Source organism: Trichomycterus rosablanca, chromosome 20 (assembly GCF_030014385.1).
Source record: "Trichomycterus rosablanca isolate fTriRos1 chromosome 20, fTriRos1.hap1, whole genome shotgun sequence".
NCBI lineage: Eukaryota > Metazoa > Chordata > Actinopteri > Siluriformes > Trichomycteridae > Trichomycterus > Trichomycterus rosablanca.
The window spans coordinates 6,350,248-6,371,979 of record NC_086007.1 but is presented as its reverse complement, the minus strand read 5'-3'; the positions used below and the strand labels follow the sequence as shown (position 1 = coordinate 6,371,979).

Genomic DNA, 21,732 nt, shown 5'->3' with positions numbered 1-21,732 from the left:
TTGTAATTTTTACTTACAAAACAGTGTTGCTTGTCTTACATATTTTACAATTACATTTATGACATTAAGTAGTATGTTAGTTGAATTTTTCACAAACATTTTATGTATTTAATTTCTCAAGTATTTTCTAGAGATATATACTATTCCTGGAGGATTTGGGCTGCATTGTCCACCGTAAACAGTGGACGATTGCTTGGCCCAAGTACAAAAGCTCTGATGATGAGCATACATGCAAAATATCTTACCAAGACCTCCAGTTTGTCATTTCAGACCTGACATTCACTAAGCCGCGGGGCTAAATTGCTTTATTTACCATCTGTCACCTTAGCATTTTTATATGCTTGCAGTGCACGTCAGGTGTCCGTTTCTGTTTACCTCCTAACAGATAAATACATTTGATAACAGCTTCAGAAATGGCCACATCTATTACACTGATCTTTTCATACACCAAGACCTTAAAGCGCTGCCAATACAGACAGACAAACGAAGAGGAGAAAGGTGACATTTAAAGGCCATTGCTCGGGCTGCTTGGTGAGAATACAAAGGAAGAGAGCAGCTAAAGTTGATATGATGTGTTGTATTGCAGCCAAAACAATCGGCGGAGCAAAGCAAGCCAGATTAAGACTGACTAATTTCTTATATGCTGCTGTAAAATAATAATAATTAGCTTTTTGTGACTTTTTGTGTTCATTTCTTCTTTTTCATGCTTCTCCTGTTGGATCTGCAGTGCCATCTTTCACCTTTACACCTACTGGTAACTACAGCTTAGACAAAACCAGCTTCTGATCTCATATCCTGTATATCAGCGGTCCCACACCTTTTTTGCTCCATGGACCGGTTTCATATAAGATATAATTTCACAGACTGGTGGGGTCGGGGGGATTTAAACTAGAATAACAATAGAATGGAAAATGAATTAATGTGAATCCTGAGCTTTTTTCACTGCAACGAGACGCTGCTCCCACCTAGTGGTGATTGGGGACAGTAACACCCGAAGAGTAGTGGAAATGTAATTGCTTTTGTAGCAATCTTTAATTATTTATAATTATTTATACTACGGCCCGGTGGTTGGGGACCACTGCTGTATATGGCATAAATATAATGTTCTCCTGGTTGTGGATATTGGAAGGTTTACAGTTTAACGTTAAGTAAAGAATTTGGCCTTTAGGTCCACACTTTGACTTTTTTGTGTCCACTTTACTATTCTCTATATATAATATTATATATTCACTATATGTAAATCTTCCACTAAAAGACTTATAAAAGTGACCTCAAGCTTTTCACACAGCTATTAAAGACAGTTTGTGACTCAGTCAGGTTTCCTTGAGTTCGGTTAAAGAGGAGCAAGAAACACTTCACTAGAAAGAGCTGTTAAACACAGCAAGTAACGGATCAAAGCACTGCCGCCCGGCCCTGTGTCTCAGCCAGATTTGATGAGGTGACAGTACAGCTCCCACAACTCAATTAGACAAACCGGAGAGGAGCTGGAACAAAGTGACAAACAGCACTGAACCCAAGTGACTTTTCCACAGCTGCCAGAAAAGAATGAGCCTTAAAATGGCACTTTCACAGTCTTATATGGTCAGTTGTGTCAATGTTTTTTCTGTAATGACATGATAAGACCCAGGTTTAATCCTCCCCTCCTAATACTGTCTGTGTGACATTCAACAACAACTTCTGGGTCCTGGGGACCTGGGTTCAAATTGGACATCAGGTCGCTGTGTGTTAGTTAGTAGATGCAGTCAGTTATTAGACAGTTTGATTACTATGGACCAAACTTACTATGGACCAAGTTTTGTCTCTAGTCTCTGCTGAGTTCACAATGTTCTTCCTAAACTAAACCTAAACTAAAACTAAGCCTATGATGGAGATAGAAAGAGAAAAATGATTTACTCAGCTTACAGTCGGTCATGCCTTTGTTCAACAAAAAATTAAGGAATTACTTCTGTGCTTTGCCAAAATATTCTTGTACCTGTCAGTGTCTTTACAAATATGTAATGTGCTTCTGCTTTGTTGGTGTTTGTCACTGCTGATTCTCACAGTGTTTTTTTTCCATTCCTGTTTTAGTTTCCTATCAAAGAGGAGGAGAGGCAGTCAGCAGTGCCGGCAGGTGAGTTACCAAGTCACTATTAATAATCTATTCTATCATCATATACAGTGCTATAAAATTCTTACCCCTTGTTAAATTTTTGCTACTTTTGCTAATCTGTCACATTTAAATGTTTCACATCTTCCTACTAGTTTTAATATAAGATACAGACAATTCTAGTAAACACAGTATGCAGTTTTTTTTTTTATTCACTCCATTTCTTGTGAAAGGTAATGGCCCACTAGCTACTACATCAAACATTTAACCAAATTCAGTTGACAGTTGGGTTCAGTTTTACTGGCCACATCCAAACATGAATTCTGCCAGACCTTGTGAATCTAAACAACACATCAACTTATACAGCAGGTCACACAATAACCCAGATGAATAACCAAAGAACCACAGACATTACTTGCTTCAGTTAAGGTCAGTGCTCATGGTTCCACAATAAAAAAGGTTACTGGGCAAAAATGGCATTTATGGGAGAGTTCCACTGCTGACCGAAAAGAACCCAAAGGCTCATTTTGCATTTGCCAAAAGAAAGATTCTTCTAGATGACCCCCCAATACTTTGATAATATTCTGTGGAACGATACAGGTGGAACATTTCTGGAGGACATGGGTCCTGTTACATCTGAGATAAAGCTAACGGCACGTTCCACCAAAAGAACATCGTACCAACAGTCAAACATAGTGGTGGTGGTAGTGTGCTTGGCTGGGCCTTTTTTGCTTTCACAGAACCTGGATGACAATAATTGTTTAACTTAAAACTAGTTGCCCCATTTATAACAGTACAAATTCAAAAGCGTTTACATTTACATACATTGCCGATCCAGGAGTCCTTTAGACCTTCTTGTAGTCTAGGATGTGATTGCTTATCTGGGGCACAAGAGGGCAATCTTGGGTTTCTAAAGATGTTTTTGTAACTCGAAGCTGACTCGAGTACCCGGTGCAATAAACGTATAGAAAGAGACAAAAGCTGATCTGTTTTCTTCATATTTCTCTTTGTTAAAGCCAGAATTAGCCACATTTCCTCAGTTTATGATGGCAGTGCCGGCTGGTGTGATAGTGAGAAGGTTAAAAGTGAAAGAAGCTAATGTTCAGCTTCAAACTCGACCCAGTGTCACCAAAATTGCATGGTGAGCTGTCCATGCTGTGTTCCCTCTTCCTCCAGAGGGAATTAGCTTTAAGAAACATTCTTCCTGTGGCAAAGTACTTATTGTTTGAGTATATTGCAGCTTATGGACACTGAATCAGTCTGTACCTGCCCGTGAGAAATTGTCCCTTTACTGTTTGAAGTTAGCATTAAAGTGGGTGCTTTGTGTGTGAAAATACAGTAGAGAAATACAGTGTTGCAAATTTCAACCCAATTAGTTAGATTTTACAGCCCCAAACACTGACTTTGCTGTTTATCTTTAATGCCAGACCTTTTAAATAGCTTGTATCACTTTCTCTCTGCTGTGAGACAACCTGAGCACATCCTATAGGGATGGAAGTTTTGATGGTATTATGAATAAAGCAATGCCATTTCTTACTACCTAGGTGCCAGTGTCTATACCTCTAAGGTGGAGGTACTAGAGGTGGACTAGGCTTGGACTAAAGGTGTCAAAATGATTCATTTAAGAGTGCGGACTGGCAAATGTATGCAAAATGTCAAAGTAATGGTTAAACCAGAGAAAGGGGGCTGAAAATCTAATTTAAAACAAAATGCTCTTAAACATATAACAACAATAAAAGCCTATAATGCATGTGTGACTGCTACCATTAAGTTTTCCCACCCAATTGCTTTAAAGAAATGATCACGTCACATGCTTGTAATGATGCAATGCAAAGTAAATAGAGTAGAATGTTTCGTTTACCTCAGTACAATGTTTTAGATTTTTAGATAGCATGTATATTTTCACCGCTGAGTGCTGCTGTTTAATTTTACTGCCTCTGGGTAAGTGTTGATGTAGTGGCTAGATAAAAATGTGGCCAGCTTTCATCAGTATGTGTGCAACGTTGTAAAGGAATAAAAATGTAGATAAATAAATACTTAAGACACAAATAATTTATTCTAGCTTTACTATGAACAGTCTGTACTTGCAACTGGACTGGAACATTTCCTAAAAGTAAAGACAATTTTGTGGGACAGTGGAAGCTCAGTGCGTAAGCTTCCCACTGTTGGAGCCTTGAGCAGGAAGGGCTCTTAACCATCAACAGCTCAATTTAAAAGCACAATAAAATCATCTATGTATTTATTTTTGGGGATTAGACTTAGGTTGTATCTTTTTTAAGGTCTGAAGTGTTGTCTAATTACTTTTTGTGGAACAATTATCTACTTAAAATTACTTAAAAATGAGCACATTAAGCTTAACGTTGTGTGGATTGTGTGTGTGCAGGCCTGGTTTGTTGAATATGAGTGACTCAGCCACGCAGCCCTGGCTGGCAGACACATGGCCCAACAACTGCTCCAACCAGAATGACTGCAGCATCAACTGCTGCACTTCAAGCAACGGCAACAGTGACAGCAACCTGGCCACCTACAGCCGGCCCGGTGAGTCCGCGTTATGTTTTTGTGGTGTAGTGAAACAGTAAAATATTTATACACTATGATGTGTGTGTGTGTGTGTGTGTGTGTTTGTGTGCATAGATGTGATTAAATGTGAATAGATGTGAAGGTTAAATCTGGGCTGTTTTAGAAAGAATAAAAAGTAGCACTGGGCAAAATAACTGGTCCTACTCTGCCAGATAATCAAATTTGCCAGCTAATTTCCATACTGTTGTAGCGTTGAGATGCAATTTCCCTTAAGTGCTTTCTTATTTAGGAAACAGAAGCAGTCAGAGAGGTCAGAGAGATACGCACTGTATGCGAGAGGAGAATAATGATGGAGAAAAAGTCAGTTTGAGTAAGAAAAGAGTAAAGAGTGATGAAGGCCCCTCAGGTGATAGTTTTGCAGGTGTTAGCAGTTTATAGGAAGCAAAACAAGCCACTGGATTAGAAACTTGCTTTAATACGTTGTTGCTGTGAGATTGGTGATGGAAAGGCCTTCATTTTGGTGCAGTTAATGTATTTATAGATGCTTCACTTATGCATATATACACAAATTCAGTGTTGTAGTTCAAATGAATGTAGTTGCAGCTTGATTTTCATTTATAATAGGTTGGTGTGGCTGTGATTGAAAACTGAGATCTATTAATCTTACAGTGCTCTGTTACTTAATTGACAGACGTTGAGTGATTATTTAACCTTACAAGCAGTTAAATAGTTTAGACACATTAGTTCTTTTTTTGTGTTCAGTGTAAAAATATCGCCCCATCAATGTGCATAATAAACGTTACCAATGGCAGCATAAGCACAGCATTTATACTGCTATGTTTTTACAGCCAGAATTTAGTCCAGACATTTAAAACCTGAAAGACCGTCCCTGCACGGCTGATTCCCGCTATTTTACGACGTGTGCCATTTACTGCTAACTCGAGCTTTTATCCCAATCACCTTTTTAAAAGGGAGGAGGGATAAATGCCCTAGCCACTCACAGCATGACAGTATGAAAGCTTGCCAGCCATTTGCATGGTATGCCAAAAGTACTAAAACCTTTAGAAAATTAACTGGCTCTGAGGCACCTCCAAAAACACAAACTCTGCCTGTTCGCACATGAACCTTTAAAGTGTCAGAATATTCCTCATCCTGACAGAAAAGCAAGTCGCTTGCAAATTCCACCAATGGCAGGCACGTGGTATTTACCACTGAGCTCTTTGTTCTGTTCCTGAGGAGAATTTAAATGTTTTATGAGCAGGGAAGGAAAACAGGGTCTGTCAACGTATTTTTTTTACAGTAACACTGATGTCGAAAGGTCTTGATTCCAAGTGATGGAACATGGAGCTTGATGAACAGAAGGGTTTTCTTTAGAAAAACTCAGATTTAAGCAAAACAGCAGTACTCTCTAGCATTGTATAAGCAGCTATGAAACTTAGACGTAAGGTGACTTCTGGTAGCTTTAGTCCAAATATTGGTATTCTGCTTAGGTTGTAATTTACACCAGGTCATTCCATTCACCTTTGGGATGAATTAAAACAACAATTGCAAGCCAGGCCATCAGTCTAACGTCAGTGTCTAACCTCCTATGGGCACAAATTCCCACATTATATTTGGACATCTTTCCCAGAAGACTGAAGGCTGTTATAGGCACGAAAGGTGGAGCCAACGCCATATTATTGCATATGTTAAAAAAAAAGTTTAATGGTCAGATGTAAACAAACCTCTTGCCATATAATGTTTATTATTCCTTCAACTATCTTCAAATTAAGATTATTGCTTATGATTTAAGATTTTTTAGTAGACCGAACTGCCATTATTGTTTTACTGAACCCAAATTACCGAATTATAGTTTTGTGGAACCGAACCCACATGAGTTAGTACAGATTTTAAAGGACATTGTTAGACAGATCTCTTCCCTTCTCCATTCATCCAGCTGACTGCATTGCCAACTACAATCAAATGGACAGCAAGCCCAGTAACCTGCTGGTTCCTGACTCTGGTCTGTATGGAGACGTTGACCTCTCCAACAAGATCAATGAGATGAAGACATTTAACAGCCCCAACCTGAAAGATGGGAGGCTGGTGGGGCCGGGAGGGCAGCCCACACCCTACGCCACCACTCAACTCATTCAATCCAGCTTGGGCACCAACCACATGGGCAGCGCCGACCTAAACGAAAAACAAAGCTGGAAGGGCAGCCAAGGGACACCTCAGAAACAGCAGGAAGTGACCTTACAGCTGCAGTACAACATTATGGAGCAGAACAAGCTAAACAAGGGTGAGTTTGAAAGGCAAAATGATGCTTTACACACAGGGCCTATAGCTGTCAACCAACAGCTTCATTTAATTTAGGTTTATCGTCCAGTCTGATTCGGTATGTTTCACAAGGGAATATTCTAAAGTTCTCCATCTTTAAAATATTTACATTGCTTTTTAAAGTTTGCATGCTCTTTTTACTGCTTTTCTCTTCATGTGCAGCCATGACTAATCTATCTCTCAGCTTGGCTTATAGTTTCTCACTGTGGTAAATATGTGTTTTCATGCTGTGGCATAAGCATGGTATAAAACATAGGTTTTAAATTACTAACTAAACAAAATGGCATGTAATTTAAGTGAGCATGTTTTCTTTAGCCGTTATCATGTTACCCTGATTTGGTTTGAATTAACACAGGATTTCTTTTCTTCTTTCAAATATAATAAGGATCTATATATAATAGCCTATAATAGCCTGCATTAAACAACCTGCTGATAGTTGCAGCAATTACAGCTGTAACCAGTCACTTATCTATCAGTTTATAACCATGGTCCTGCTGGAGGTACCTTTTAGTTATTTGGTCTGTGATATATATTATGAATCTTGCTTTATCTTTATGTATTATAGATCTTTCTTTATCTACTCCATATAACTTTACAGTTTTACCTTCATTGTAGCATCTTGTATTCATTAGAATAAAACTAGCTTGCGCCCACTGAAGTGTATTGTTTACATTTTACCACTACATGACTGTTTTTATACAAATCCTCAGACCATTACATAAGTGGAGACAGTGGCATGCCAGCCACCATCCCCTATAATCAGATGCCTGAACACAATCCCACTGGTTCCTACAGCAGTTCTGACAGAGGCAGCAGCACATCTGGTAAGAATCAGGTGCACACACAAGGAAAAATGTTAACAAATCACATTAATGGAAATGTATTAACCAGATTTGTGTTTAAATCCTACTACACATGAAGTTTTTAGCAGCATTTAGCAGATGCTTTTATCCAAAGCGAATTGCAGGTGTGACTGTATATAATTCAAGCAGTTGAGGGTTAAGGGTCTTGCTCAAGGCAACTTGGTGATGGTGGGGCTTGAACCTGCAAACTTCTGATTACTGGTTTAATAACTTCTATGCTACCACTGCCTTAAAGCTTGTGGATTGTAAATAGCATGATTAGATGAGCAAAGCGATAAAGCAAGTCCTGCTTCATTTTGGAGTTATGTACACTGCAGATTTTAAACACGTCTGCCTGTGAACATGATCAGTGCTGGCCAGGATCAGTTGTAGAAATACTTTAACCCTTTGATGCACAACCTGGGTCAAAAGTGACCCAACTCAGTTTTTATTTTCTATATCTTTGCAATAAATTAATTTCGTCATTCAAGCTTCCATGAATTTTTCAATTAACTTGTTTTTGATCATCACAAATCCTTATTTCAATTTTATATTTTTTGCTTTTTTAATAAAAATCATTTTTGTATCACTACCCTTCTAATGCACAACATGGGTCAAAAATGACCCTTATGTATTTACTATGGAATTTGACAGAAACTACTGACATTTGTAAGTGTTTGTAGTCAAAAACATATTTACTGATCTTTTGAAAGACAACCAAAGATTAGGCTCTTGAATCTTGAATATGTCCAATACTATTTGCTTGCTAGCTGTTTACATATTCTAGTATAGATAGCTTTTATTAGCTAAGACAGCAAATACATGAATAGCTGACAAATGTGCATATGAAAATATTCTTGAATGGATGAATATGGGTCATTTTTGACCCATGTTGTGCATTAGAAGGGGTTTGCTTAGCTTGTGCATCAAAGGGTTAAATATAAATAAATGCTCTAAAACTATAGTACATTTGTGTTTACATATTAACCAAATAGTTAGTTGAATATAATAAGCTTCAAACATGTCAGCTATAAAAATATAATCAAAATGTTATGTAGTAGAATCCCAGTTACTGCAGATTGGTAAAGCTGTCTAGCAAAACAATGTTGGAACAGTCCACTGTGTCGTGTTTAGCTTACAATTACACAACAAAGCAGGTTAGGATCATCTACAGTGCATTGTTGGCACAATTTCACACATCACACCATGGGCATGAGGTGTAAGCAATACCTGTCTGTGTTCAGCTATTCCAACATTCCAGCATGCTGATATTTTCATTGTTATACTAGGGCGGCACGGTGGCTAAGAGGGTAGCACTGTCACCTCACAGCAAGAAGGTCCTGGGTTCGATCCCCAGATGGGGCGGTCCAGGTCCTTTCTGTGTGGAGTTTGCATGTTCTCCCAGTGTCTGCGTGGGTTTACCCTGGGTGCTCCGGTTTCCTCCCACAGTCCAAAGACATGCAAGTGAGGTAAATTGGAGACACTGAATTGTCCATGACTGTGTTCGATATAACCTTGTGAATGATGAGCCTTGTGTAATGAGTAACTATCATTCCTGTCATGAATGTAACCAAATAAGCAAACAATTGTTATACTATCTAATACAATCTTATGCAAGAACTCGCTATGAGATGCATTTTTTATGAATATATGTCATTAAGGCATAGCAACATCAAAGGAATCTATCATTCTTTCCTTAGACCGAGGATCATGCTTCACTTAAGATTTTAATTATTAGTTTCTTTACTGTTAGGTTTCATCACACTACCCTTTAGGTCCCATTTGAAACATAGCAGTAATAAATCATATTCAGCACTTGACACATTGAAATTGCTTTTCCTTGAGAAAGAACAGTGAAATTTCAGAGGACAAAGCAGAACATTAATGTATGAAGAAAATGAATGGGAAGCCATCATTCTGTCTTTGCTCTATCAGGTGTGCACCTGCAGGTCTGTGGCATCCAGCGCTGTATGTGTGGCTGAACGTTAAGTCTGGGTTCCCTCAGGATTTGCCAGCCAGATTGCACTTTGTATTGAGTTCCCTTGATGCAAAGTTTTGGAGGATCTTACCTCTCTGAGCCATTAATTACCCTGACTTTCATTTCCCATCATTAAAAAGGGGGATAATGTTGTCAGAGCTGGTGTATGTTGTATGACAAAGACAAATGATGGCCATTCTGGAGTACATGCAGGACTTCCAGCATAATGCATTCTATCTATTTTTATATTGGATCTGAGGTTTAGGTAATTAAAACAAAGACTTTAGTGTGTATCGACTTCACAGCTCATTGGGTCTGAATCTGAAAGCTTTGTTGTTATTTGGCCTCAAATGCTTTTCTATTTTCTTCTCTAATTTTATGTCAGCAACTCAGATTATTAGTTTTGAGAAATGGCTTCTTTTTGGGAAGGGAGATGTTAATTACCAATAGAGGGATAATGTGTTTGTGAGTTGAAAACAGTATAAATTATTGAGGGGCTGCCATTAGTGTTGGAGTGTAAAATTGTCATACCATCATCAAACTCTGGAAAAATGAGCCTGCATTTTGTAATGCATTTTAATTTGCCAGCTAATGATTTATGAATTCTGCAACTAGATGGATATTGATGGTGTTGATGGAGGGAGCTTATTTGTCTCACTGTGTTTTGTGTTTGTCAAACAGGGAGTCAAGGGCAAAAAAAAGGAGTCAGAACACCTAAAATGGGAAAGCAGGGTGCAATGAATTGGGCTGATCTGTTGCCGCCTCCACCTGTCAGTCCACCGCCATGTCAGGACTACAACCTTACAATGGACGACAGGTGAGAAACGAGTGTTTAGTCATTGAGGTCATTGGCTTAAAGGATAAAATGTGTCTATTAACCAAACATGAGCAATGCCAATAAAACCACTTCAGAACAATCTACTTACTCCTGTTCTTACAATAAATATATTTTCTAAAGTACATTTCTGGAACTATGGATGACTTGACCAACTCGCTTTGCTTTGACCCTGTCTCTGTTAGTTATGAGGCTGAGCTGCAGTGTCCTGTTCCTCCATCCTGCATGTACCTTCAGCCTGATGAGCTGGAAGAAGAGGAGGCTGAAATGGAAAGAGGCCCCACTCCACCACTGCGAGGTACTGCCTCCTCCCCTGCCGCTGTATCGTACAGCCACCAGTCCACTGCCACCCTTACACCCTCCCCACAGGAGGAGATGCAGCCCATGCTGATGGAGAACCTAGAGCACCTTAATGAGCGCAGGTACCCTGTTAAAGCTCTTTTCATCTTTACAGTCTACTTGATGTTAATAAAGCACATGTAATGCCTCATACAGGGCAAACATTTACATTTTTCTCTATGTTTCTTTAGACGGCAGTTGGTAAGCCCTCCTCCCCTCTCCCCGTCTCACACATACGGCTACATCTCCAGCCCTCTGGCTCTGGACACGGATGGCCTGGAGGACGAGGAGGGAGGAGACGAGACGGATGCAGAGGTGGCGCATGTCCACCAGCGACACCCGCACATACTTTCCCCTGCACAGAAACAGGGTGCCCAGCAGTGGCTGGCGCTGCGGGGACTCGAGCAGACACCAGCATCCAGTGTGTGTGAGCTAGACAGCTCTGTAACCGGCTCCATGATCAATGGCTGGGGTTCTGCCTCTGAGGAAGACAGCGCATCATCGGGACGTTCCAGTGTTGTCAGCTCCTCTGATGGGTCCTTCTTTACCGACGCTGACTTCGCTCAAGCTGTGGCTGCTGCAGCAGAGTATGCGGGGCTCCGAGTTGGGAAGCATTCTGGGAAAGGGCAGACACACCACACAGGGCCTGGCGGTGAGGAATATAAATGATATATCAGTACTATCAGTGTATTTGATGTGTATTTTAATACTACTGAAAGCAGTTGTATTTTTTGTATCTTTATCTATTTAGACAAATCATGTTTAGATGCGTTTGAGTTATGCAAATGAGTTTACTAGCCATGAAGTGTTATTTATTTAGGGTTTTTTTTTCTGATTTTGCAGCACGAAAATACCAAAACCTGCCTTCAGTCCACCGTCCAGCAAGTCCTCTGTCTACAGACAGTAATATAAGTACAGCTGTGCCACAAAGAAGACCTCCAAAGAAACAGAAACAACAGGCAGCTGGGCACTACCAGCGCAGAGAGCCCTACACAGATGGTATGCTTCATAAACCACTCTTATTATCATAGTTCTAATATACAGACTGGGTTTATTAAGACACATGCACACAGCCTGCTTACAGAAAACCATTTAGTCTGTCCCAACATATTTTACTGACAAAAAAACAAGTGTGATTAATGCTTAAGAGTACAAAGGAATAAAATGATGAATATAACTGACCGTCTTAGACAGGAACATGCACCTGTAGGAACGTCTCGCTTCCTTCCATGCCAAAAAAATCCACCCCATATGGCGCTGCTTTAATTCAAGTAGCAAGACACCTCCCAGAAAAGTGTACATTCAGCCATGGTGCCCTGCGGTGGGGTAAACACTGGGCATCCTTGCAATCTGCTGACTGGATTTCATCTTCCTCCTCCTGGGGGCTTTAGAAAGGTCATTGTGTGTGTGCTTATGCTCTCCCCGTCATCTGCTGGGCTTCATCATCTGCTGGAAGTCACTTGTCCTTGTGTGTTGACATGGAGATTTAATATCAGACACACACACAGACCCTGGACTGATGTCTTAGATCAACCATTTCCCCTCCTCCATCCACAGCCCCCCTCCTGTTATAATCTCTTCATTTCTGTAGCCCCCCCCCCTGCACTGCTTGCCCTTTTTATTCATTTCCTTCATTTTTATCTCTTATTTGCATCTCTGCTGAACTTTTCCTTAATCGTGTTTTAAGCTAAATGTTCTTGTTGCATATATTTTCATCACATTAAGTCTACCAGTGATCCATCTGTCCAGAGTTAAATGTGTTGCATGTGCACCACAGTACTAGATTTGCATTAATAAGAACTGATTAGCCGATCAGGTGGCACAGTGGTAAAATATGCCAGTGATAGCTCAGTGGTTAAGGTACTGAACTAGTAAACAGAAGGTTGCCGGTTCAAGCCCCGCCACCACCAAGTTGCCACTGTTGGGTCCCTGAGCAAGGCCCTTAACCCTCAATTGCTCATTGTGTAAGTCGCTTTGGATAAAAGCGTCTGCTAAATGCTGAAAATGAAAATGTAAATATGCTAGCACACCAGAGCTGGGATTTTGAAAACATCGTATTGAATCTCAGCTCTGCCATCCGGCTGGGCTGGGCAGCTACATGAACATTTGGCTGTTGTTCATCCAGGGAAGGGAGCCAGATAGGGACCTCATAACTGATGCAATTACGACCTCTGCTGGCTGATTGATGGCGTCTGCACAGAGAGAGGAATAATGCTGATCAGGGTGTGGCTCACTGTGTACAAGGCTGACCGGCATATGAACTCGTCTCGTGCAGGTGAAAAGATGCAGTCAGGTACTGCTCACATGTCGGAGGAGCTGTGTGTCAGTTTGCTCTCCTCAATCAGGGGCAGGGGGTCAGCATCAGTAGAGAGGAAGCATAATGCAATCGGGTAAAAATTGGATGAGCTAAAAATCGGGAGAAAAAGGGAGAAAATGCATTAAAAAAATTAAGAAAAAATAAGAACTGATTTTCCTGGACATGATCACAGATGGTCTGGTACCACTGGGCGAGTCTGCGCACAAGGCATGAACACCCTTAACTCATCGCCAATCCATATATCCCTAGCCCCTTGACATAAACTGATGACAGCGTATTAGGTGTATGTGTTGTGGTACTTCTTAATTAAAACTAGTGTGGAATAATATTAATAAACTGTCATTGTAAAATGTTGCATATTTTCATTAAGGTGGTTTACCTTACAATTATCTACATCATCCTCATTTTGATCTGGCATTTGTAACCCACTGACACACACAGTCTCTCTTCCTTCTGTTAATTTTGTCCTTGTTTGCTCAGTGCTTTCAGCAATACCAAGCTTATTATCTCTGCTGCTCCGCGAGGTCCCCCTGCATGAGATCTCTTTATTTCTCAGCTGCATTTCCAGCAAATGCACAGCCATTATTTTATAAACAGATCCAGTCAGCTCTGATAATTGTGATAATAGCTATGCATTCACAAATCCCCATTTTCAATCTTGAGTTTCAGCCCATGCCTAATACACTCTGATTTGGTGTTACTGGTAATCACTGGCAAAATTGAAGAGAAATCATTTTATTATCGAGGCACATATGGCTTTTACATTACATACATTCTCAGAGCGAATTAACAAAACTAAACATTGTATCACAGTAAAGCTTTGTTGCCTTGCCAATATCATTACCAATTAAAAAGCCTTTGAGCTCAATTGCCAATTAACTTGGTAAATCTAATGAAGTTGGTTAATCTGAGCACTTCTTGTATAGATTCTACTGTTGATATTATACTGTACAATGGTGGTGGTAGACAATAAACTACAACTGTTTTTGTTGGTCCCTCTTTGTTTCAGGTCATGTAACAGAATGTGCACTGTAAGAGTAGAGCAGAACAAGTTGCTAATGGCCAGTCGTTGAAAGTGACTTAAAAGAGCCAGTTTTTTGTGGGAATGATTTTTAGGAAGGACTTGGTGTGCACAGCTGGGAACAGGCAGAACAGCTTGGCTTCTCTCGCACCTAGCAGGTGCTAGACAAATGAGCACTGGTGTCACATTAGCGCACTGTCACACAGGCCTTGAAGGGCAAAAGCTCTTTCATAAAGTGTCAAACACTGTAGAACAAGGTGACACAAACACTTTTTAACAATAAATTCATTTGTTTGCCCACAGATCTTCCACCACCACCCATCCCACCTCCAGCCATGCTCAAGTCACCCACTCACCCAGCTAAGTCTGCAGCAGATGGAGGACGGAGGACCAGCTCAGCCGAGGGCAGAGATAAGAAACTCAGAGATGCCTCAGACACCAGGACCAGCTCATCAGAACGTCGAGACGCACAGGAAAGACAGAGGGCACAGCGAGCAGGAAAAAACAGCAAACAAGAGCAGAGCGCAGGCCACCAGCACCCAGGTAACACAACTTTTATATTTTAAACTTTTTTTGTATATAGGATTTTGAAATCCTTTGCTATCTAAGCATTATTTTTTAAGAAAGTTATTTTAGAATAACGATTGACTCAGATGTAGCACTTGACAGGAATCCTTTAAAATCCAAAATATCTATGTCTGTAATATGAAATAGACATCATTAACAATAAAACAGGTTAACAACGTAGCAACAATGATTTAATGCTAACAGTGCCCCTAAACTACTAATTCCATCAAAAGTTCAAACCTGGGACCTTTTCAAACAGGTGATGGAGCTTAAGAAATAGTCATTCATGAATGTCCATGTTAACATTGCCCAAATGTTTTGATTGTAGGATGGTAAGTTTCTTGTCTTGTTATTGCAGTTAATAATGCAGTTGAATTATACACATTCTATTAAAATAGTTTTCCTATATAGCACAACTGTTGTCCACTTTTTATAGCCTAATAAATCCTAACCTAATAATCATCCATAACATGACCAGAAGAATATGATCAACAAATATGTATTATCCATGGACAACAGATATGCTTGTTTAAATCTAAAAACCTTTATGACAGTTTAAAAAAAAAAGCTACTAATAAAGTCTTTAATAAACTCCTTTGGGTGTTTCTGTTTCAGAGGACATCATGCCCTACAGTCGTCCCTCGTTTCCAGCCATTTACACGACACGAGGAGAGAGGGATCCGAGCTCCTCCAGCTCTATGTCGTCTCGAGGGTCTGGAGGACGAAAGAGAGGCGAGGGAGTGTCTGGGAGCCGCAGGAACCCCACAGAAATCAGCCTCAACACCATAGGAGCCTTCCAGCCTGGAGAGGAGCAACTGGAGGTACGAATATGTTACAGCCTCAGACATCAAAATTTGTGTATATGCATAAAACTGATGCTAATCAACTATTTATCTGGGGTTATTGTGATTATTTATGAAATTAAAATAATGTGAGAATGTGTGGGATGCACTGTATTAGGCAAAATTAATTAAATATGTTTAATAATTTGGACATATAATCTTTCAAGGAAAGTACAGCGCACAACATGTGAATCTGGATCTAATATTATAATTATTTATGCCAGTTGTTACCTAATGTACTTAATGTTACCTACTGTAAACAGTAATCAATTTATTGACCAGTATGTATCTTAAACAGTGTTTTGTGCTCATATCTAACAGGAACACATGAATAATGTTATAATGTGTATAAATAATGTTTAATGTCTGTTCTCTTTCCTTTAGATGGTGGAGAGCTGAAACTGGACCTGAAAAACTGGTGATTATATCAGTAGACAACAACCCAGTTTATTTTATCGTTACCACTATCGGACTATACATGTTGAAAACTGACCAATTGTTTTCTTATTTTACTGTATGTTAAATGGTTACTATGGGAAAAAAATAATGGCTCTTAAAGGCAGTTTGAATCATTTTGTTACAATGCAATGTGGAGTAAACGATGCTTTGAGCATGTACAATTTGCTCAGCAAGTCCTAAACGCTCTGCATTACTGTTAATATTAGCTTCAAGCAAAAAGGGATGGACATACATGTAAATAAACATGCATACATGCCCAGTTGTCCTTTGTAATTATGTGGTACTTTAAATTTTGTCTTCCTTGGCTTATTTGAATAATTTTTTTATTAAGTTTTTATTTTGCCAGTAAATATAAATGTTCTATTTGCTTTACCTGCCCATCCTAGTTGTAAATTGTCATATCATTTAAGCTCCCAGGAAAAGTGCCACATTTGATATGTGTTATTTTTCTTTACTTTTTTGTAATGCACTGTTATTTTGTTGTTTGTCAATGTTTGTTATTTGTTTGACTTTGGTTTTAAAAGCACAATCACTAAACTTTATTTTGAACCATGTTATTGATTAACCTTTTTGTCCTACATGAGAACAGGTACTGTATGACAAAAAGCCTCATTAACCCTAATAGAGTTGAACGAGAGGAAAAGCTGTTTACAGAGGAGTGACGGATTGAACACATGAGCTGCATTCTTCTCTCTTTGCCAGATTCTTTCCATTGTTCCAATCAGTGAACTTTCCAGTACTGAACCCATTTCTCCTTTTTCATATGCACTTACTGAGACTTGAAATGAGAAAACAGGCAGTAGTGTGAGAATCTGATGGTGGACTGATGGATTGATTGTCTCAAACCCTGAGCTAGTCAGTCACCAGCAAAGAAAAGAGAATGCTCAGAAGTGTTTACTCAGTGGGCATTTGCAACAGTTTTGTTAAAATAAAAAAGTATAAGAAAAAAAAACATGAAATAAAAATGTATTAAAGAAAATTGTTTGTTGTGTTGTTATTGTAGTACCAGGCCTGTAACAGAAAAAAAACAAGAATTTATGATTTCAATTCAAGCAGTACTGATACCTGATTACAGCAGTAAATAAAACACCAGACATTTTCCTAGCTGGTCTTTGGTGGTGAATTTATTAAATTTAAGATTACAGCAGTACTGATACAGCACTTTAATAGCAGTATTGCTTTGTCAAAAGAAAGCATGAATACCATCATTTCTAACATGCACAAATTGGTTGCACAATGCACAAATGTTACTGTACACTGTATATGTCACACTAAACAATCCAGTTACACTAAATTAGCCTCAATATATTGGTTTCATTACCAAGATTATACCAACAGTAATTATTTAAAAAAAACATTTAAATAATAAGAAAATTGTAATCAACATCTTGGTAGGCAGTAATGTAAAGTACAACATTAAACAGACCAGAATCTGAATATACATGATATCCACTTGGCTAACACTGCGACTGCTGCAATCCCTGATGGCTAGTCCTTTTGCTAACTGCTAATAAACTAGCTTAGCCTGTTTACAGGTAAGCGTTTAATACAAGAATTTAATATTTGCAGAACTTTATGTTATAAAGGTCAAACCGGTCAGTGGTTACGATTAGAATTAAATGTATCATTGCTTACATTAGCCAAATTAGCTTGGTTAGCACACCTTTTGGTTTTTTTATTTTCTGTATGAAATTACATATCACCTGTAATGACTTATACCTGCACATGCTGATGATTTATTTGCCTAATGTAATAAAGTTAATGGGCACTGTAAACAAATGTTTAAAAAAGACACCCCAAAAAGCTCAAATGAAATAATTAAGCTAATAAATAAAAGTCCCTTTATACTTAATAAAATCTGTTTCATCAGTAGAAGGATTACTTCTTTTGATACTAAAGATTAGCAGATTGTCTTTCATGACATTTGGATGGTAGCAGCAGCAAGACTCAAGGACATGCAACATGATGAATCTATTTATCAGCATATGGGAGCGTCTGCAGCCCTGCAGATTACATTACATTTATATCACTGCCATGATCCAACACCTATAAACCATGATGGAGATTTTGTCATATGTTAATAAGAAATCCATTTGAGGCCCAGATACGCTCAGTTACTGTCTCAGGCTGGAACAATGCTGCTGATAAAACATCATCAATAGTGCTTAAATACATAAAGCTAAATAAAAATAAATGCTTGGATGTTTTAGAGGACATTATGTAGATTTCTCTTCATGTTTATGATGATTGTTAGATCTGAGGAGGTTCTCAGAAGCTAAAAATGAGATTTCATATCTAAAATTAAAATCTGACTTTGTTCTAAGACCACATAATCCCTGGGCTCACTCTGTTGTGGGGTATTTAATTAGGTCTGATATTTAAAAAGAACATTAATAGCAATGCCATGTATTAGAACTCAACAGTTGATATAGCTAAACTGTCAGCTGGGTGCCCTGGTCTCCCTCGGGCAACTCTGCCAATTTGGTTTTTAACTTAAAACAAGACTGTTTTACCCCAGGTGTTCCCCTATTAAGCACCCCTCTAAAAAAGAACAAATTTGGAAAACCGCAAACCCCAAGCCCCTGCCTTCATCCATCATTTTAATGAGCCAAGTTGTGCCTGTGTTTCAGCATGACAAAAGGTGCAGGTGATTTAATCTCAGCCACATACTTGATGTGTGGAATATGGAGGCTAGTGAAATCAGAATCCATTCATAATAGAAAGCTATTAGCACTTAACTGCCTCTACGTGCACCAGCCATAAAGCTCTGTTAGAGTCCACATGCTGAATTAGGATGGGTGCAGGAGACGACACCCATCCATCTGAAAAGAAAAGGGAGGCTGCAAAAACAACAGCTAAGATATTTTGAGTGTTTGGGAAATATATTACTGTTAGTCCTCGTAGCATTTATACAATGATGTGTTTATACAATTATTTATCTTTCTAACATCACATCAACATCTTTAAGCAAATATAAGTTTGAAGGGTGCAACAATACTAAATGATACTATAAGATTAACACATGCAATGTATTATGAAATGGAAAGGGAATGATTTATGTTTAAGCCAGTAAATAAAGGACATGTTGAAAAAGAACTAGTATTACACATAAATATTGAAACTACTTGGCAGGCTCGGTTACACTAGAAAACACTGGGCCCAATGCAGAATTTTGTTTGTTTTATTCGGATTTTAATGTCATGTTTTACACTCTTTGGTTACATTCATGACAGAAACGGTAGTTACTCATTACACAAGATTCATCGGTTCACAAGTTTATATCGAACACAGTTTAGTATAGAACACAATTTAGTATCTCCAATTCACCTCATTTGCATGTCTTTGGACTGGGAGGAAACCCACACAAACGGGGAGAGCATGCAAACTCCACACAAAAAGGACCAGGACCGCCCCACCTGGGGTTTGAACCCAGGACCTTCTTGCTGTGAGGTGACAGTGCTACCCACTTAGCCACCGTGCCACCCAAGTAAGGCAGAGTAAGAATATTTATTGACAAATACATGCAATTTTTATAACATAAGCTGACAAGAGTTGAAATGAAAAACATCTAGATCTCTAGACAAATGTCCACGTGCACCATTATTCAGTCCCAGTTTCAGCACTTGGTGGAAAATCCTTTGGCCTTGATAATAACCTCTGATAAGTGCTAATAAGCTTCAGACTCCTCTTTTATGGATTCTTCACCCATTCTTCTCACGCAAAAGCTTCCACCTCATTGAGTTTTTTATGGCTTTTGTGCTGCAACTGATTTCTTTAAATCCCACCTATGGGATTAAATCTGACAAACCACCGATTCATGTGGCCAAACAGTTTTGATTTGTCACAAGCTGGGATATGCAGAAAGAGAATCTTATTGTATTATACACATGTGAGTACATATATGACAAATAAAGGCGTTCCATCTGCCCAAGGTTATCACAAACAAACGCTTACACTTTTACACACATGCATTTAAGTTATTAGTGCAAAACCAAACATTTAGGAACATTTAGGTACATGGAAAAGTAAAAAAAAACAAAAAAAAAAACTTACAAGCAAATGTTAGGTGTGTGTGTGTAGGCGTATGTAATCAGCTAAAACAATTCCTATAAAATTAAACTGTCTGTGCGAGTGATTCTGACCTAATTACATTACCTAATCAAACTGAACTTCTTAAGACCTAAAGCAAACTGCAATTAGTTTAATAACACTAAAGTTATTACAGCTATGTGAATTTAACAGCAGTTCCAGTCACTCTGGTCCATATTCCATTACTGCTGTTCATGCCCTTATTAGCCAATGTTCTCTCACTTTCGTCCCTGTTGAGCTTCCAGGCTGACGTCAGCGATCTTTTCCTGGCTTGAGTAGCAGACAATTTTTCATCTTCATAATTATTTTTTTATCAATTACATTAGAAAGTCCCATCTCTCTGCGGTCCCTATCACCGAGGAGATGCTTAGTCAGATTTATGAAAGGAAACGTGTGCCAGTAGTGAAGCACTTTAACAAGCCAAATCAGCAGAGATTGACAGTAAGTTTGTCATCACTCCCATCACTGGCAATATATCTGTTAGGTCTAAATGGACTGAGGAGCTGTCAACAAACGCTGACAACGTAGTTTTGTTCAGCCTTCAGGGAAATTACCATCTTACTAAGATGATTATCTTTCCTCTATCATGCCGTAATTTAAACAGATGGCATGTCCACATACTGTTTGTCTTTGTGCGATAGTTCTGCGCTCCATATCATTATTGTGAAACCAGTAAACCTTTATACAAACATACAGGTTTTTATTTCATTTGTCAGCACCCATTAGACTGAGCCACAAGTATTACAATGAAAAATTAAAGACATTTTTAAACAGCCTGTACAAACTGTTGTACCTAAAAAATGAAGCTTCTGTAGTAAAACAGTGCAGTATCTCTCAAACTACAAACTTATGTTTTTACAAAAAAATAGAAATGGCTGGATAGGTTAGACAAATATTAAATGTTACTGGTTCTCTTTAATGCTTTAAAAAAAATTATCTATAATGCAAAAATAATAATAAAAAGGCTAAACATTCTAAGTTTTCTCTATTGCTATATACTGAGTGGCTAATAATATGTCTAATGAACCATTTAGAAAAACATTTACTGAAAGGACAAAAAGTTGATCAGTACAATCTGTACAGTGTGATTTTGCTAATTCAAAGTTAAACACTTTAATTATTTTGTTTACATGTGTTACAATAATTAGTTTCATTCAGTTGTAAACAGAACTACTTACCAAGTTTAATGAAAAGGCATTGGATGTGTGGAAGGAACTATGTACAGCACTGAGCAAGGTCACATTTTCACCCCTGTAACATTTAACAATCAGCACTCAGCTAAAAGCAAATCCACAGTGTAAACACACAATCAAGCCTTTAGCAGTTCTGTTTTATAGCGACTGCATTCAGAAACTCCTTGACACTGGCAATTACCAAGCTAAAGCTCAATGATGATGGACCGAGTCTAAACATTTGAAGCTGGCCGTGAGCACATAATAGGACTAAATTGGCATGTTTTCACAGTCAGATGACCTGCTGAACAGAGTCGCTCTGAATGAAGCATGATGATGGATGAGA

At 38.7% G+C, this 21,732-nt stretch overlaps 1 protein-coding gene across 1 annotated transcript in view; it reads left to right on the top strand.

The window, feature by feature from the left end:
- robo1 (roundabout, axon guidance receptor, homolog 1 (Drosophila)) overlaps window positions 1–17,104 on the top strand; it is a 287,956-nt gene extending 270,852 nt beyond the window's left edge. The window contains 11 exon segments of the mRNA XM_063016378.1: window positions 728–754; window positions 2,068–2,110; window positions 4,470–4,624; window positions 6,543–6,887; window positions 7,636–7,749; window positions 10,427–10,562; window positions 10,766–11,571; window positions 11,763–11,918; window positions 14,561–14,800; window positions 15,440–15,645; window positions 16,051–17,104. Coding sequence (XP_062872448.1) covers window positions 728–754; window positions 2,068–2,110; window positions 4,470–4,624; window positions 6,543–6,887; window positions 7,636–7,749; window positions 10,427–10,562; window positions 10,766–11,571; window positions 11,763–11,918; window positions 14,561–14,800; window positions 15,440–15,645; window positions 16,051–16,065 — 2,243 coding nt within the window. The 3' untranslated portion in view covers window positions 16,066–17,104.
- Window positions 17,105–21,732: the final 4,628 nt, after the last annotated feature.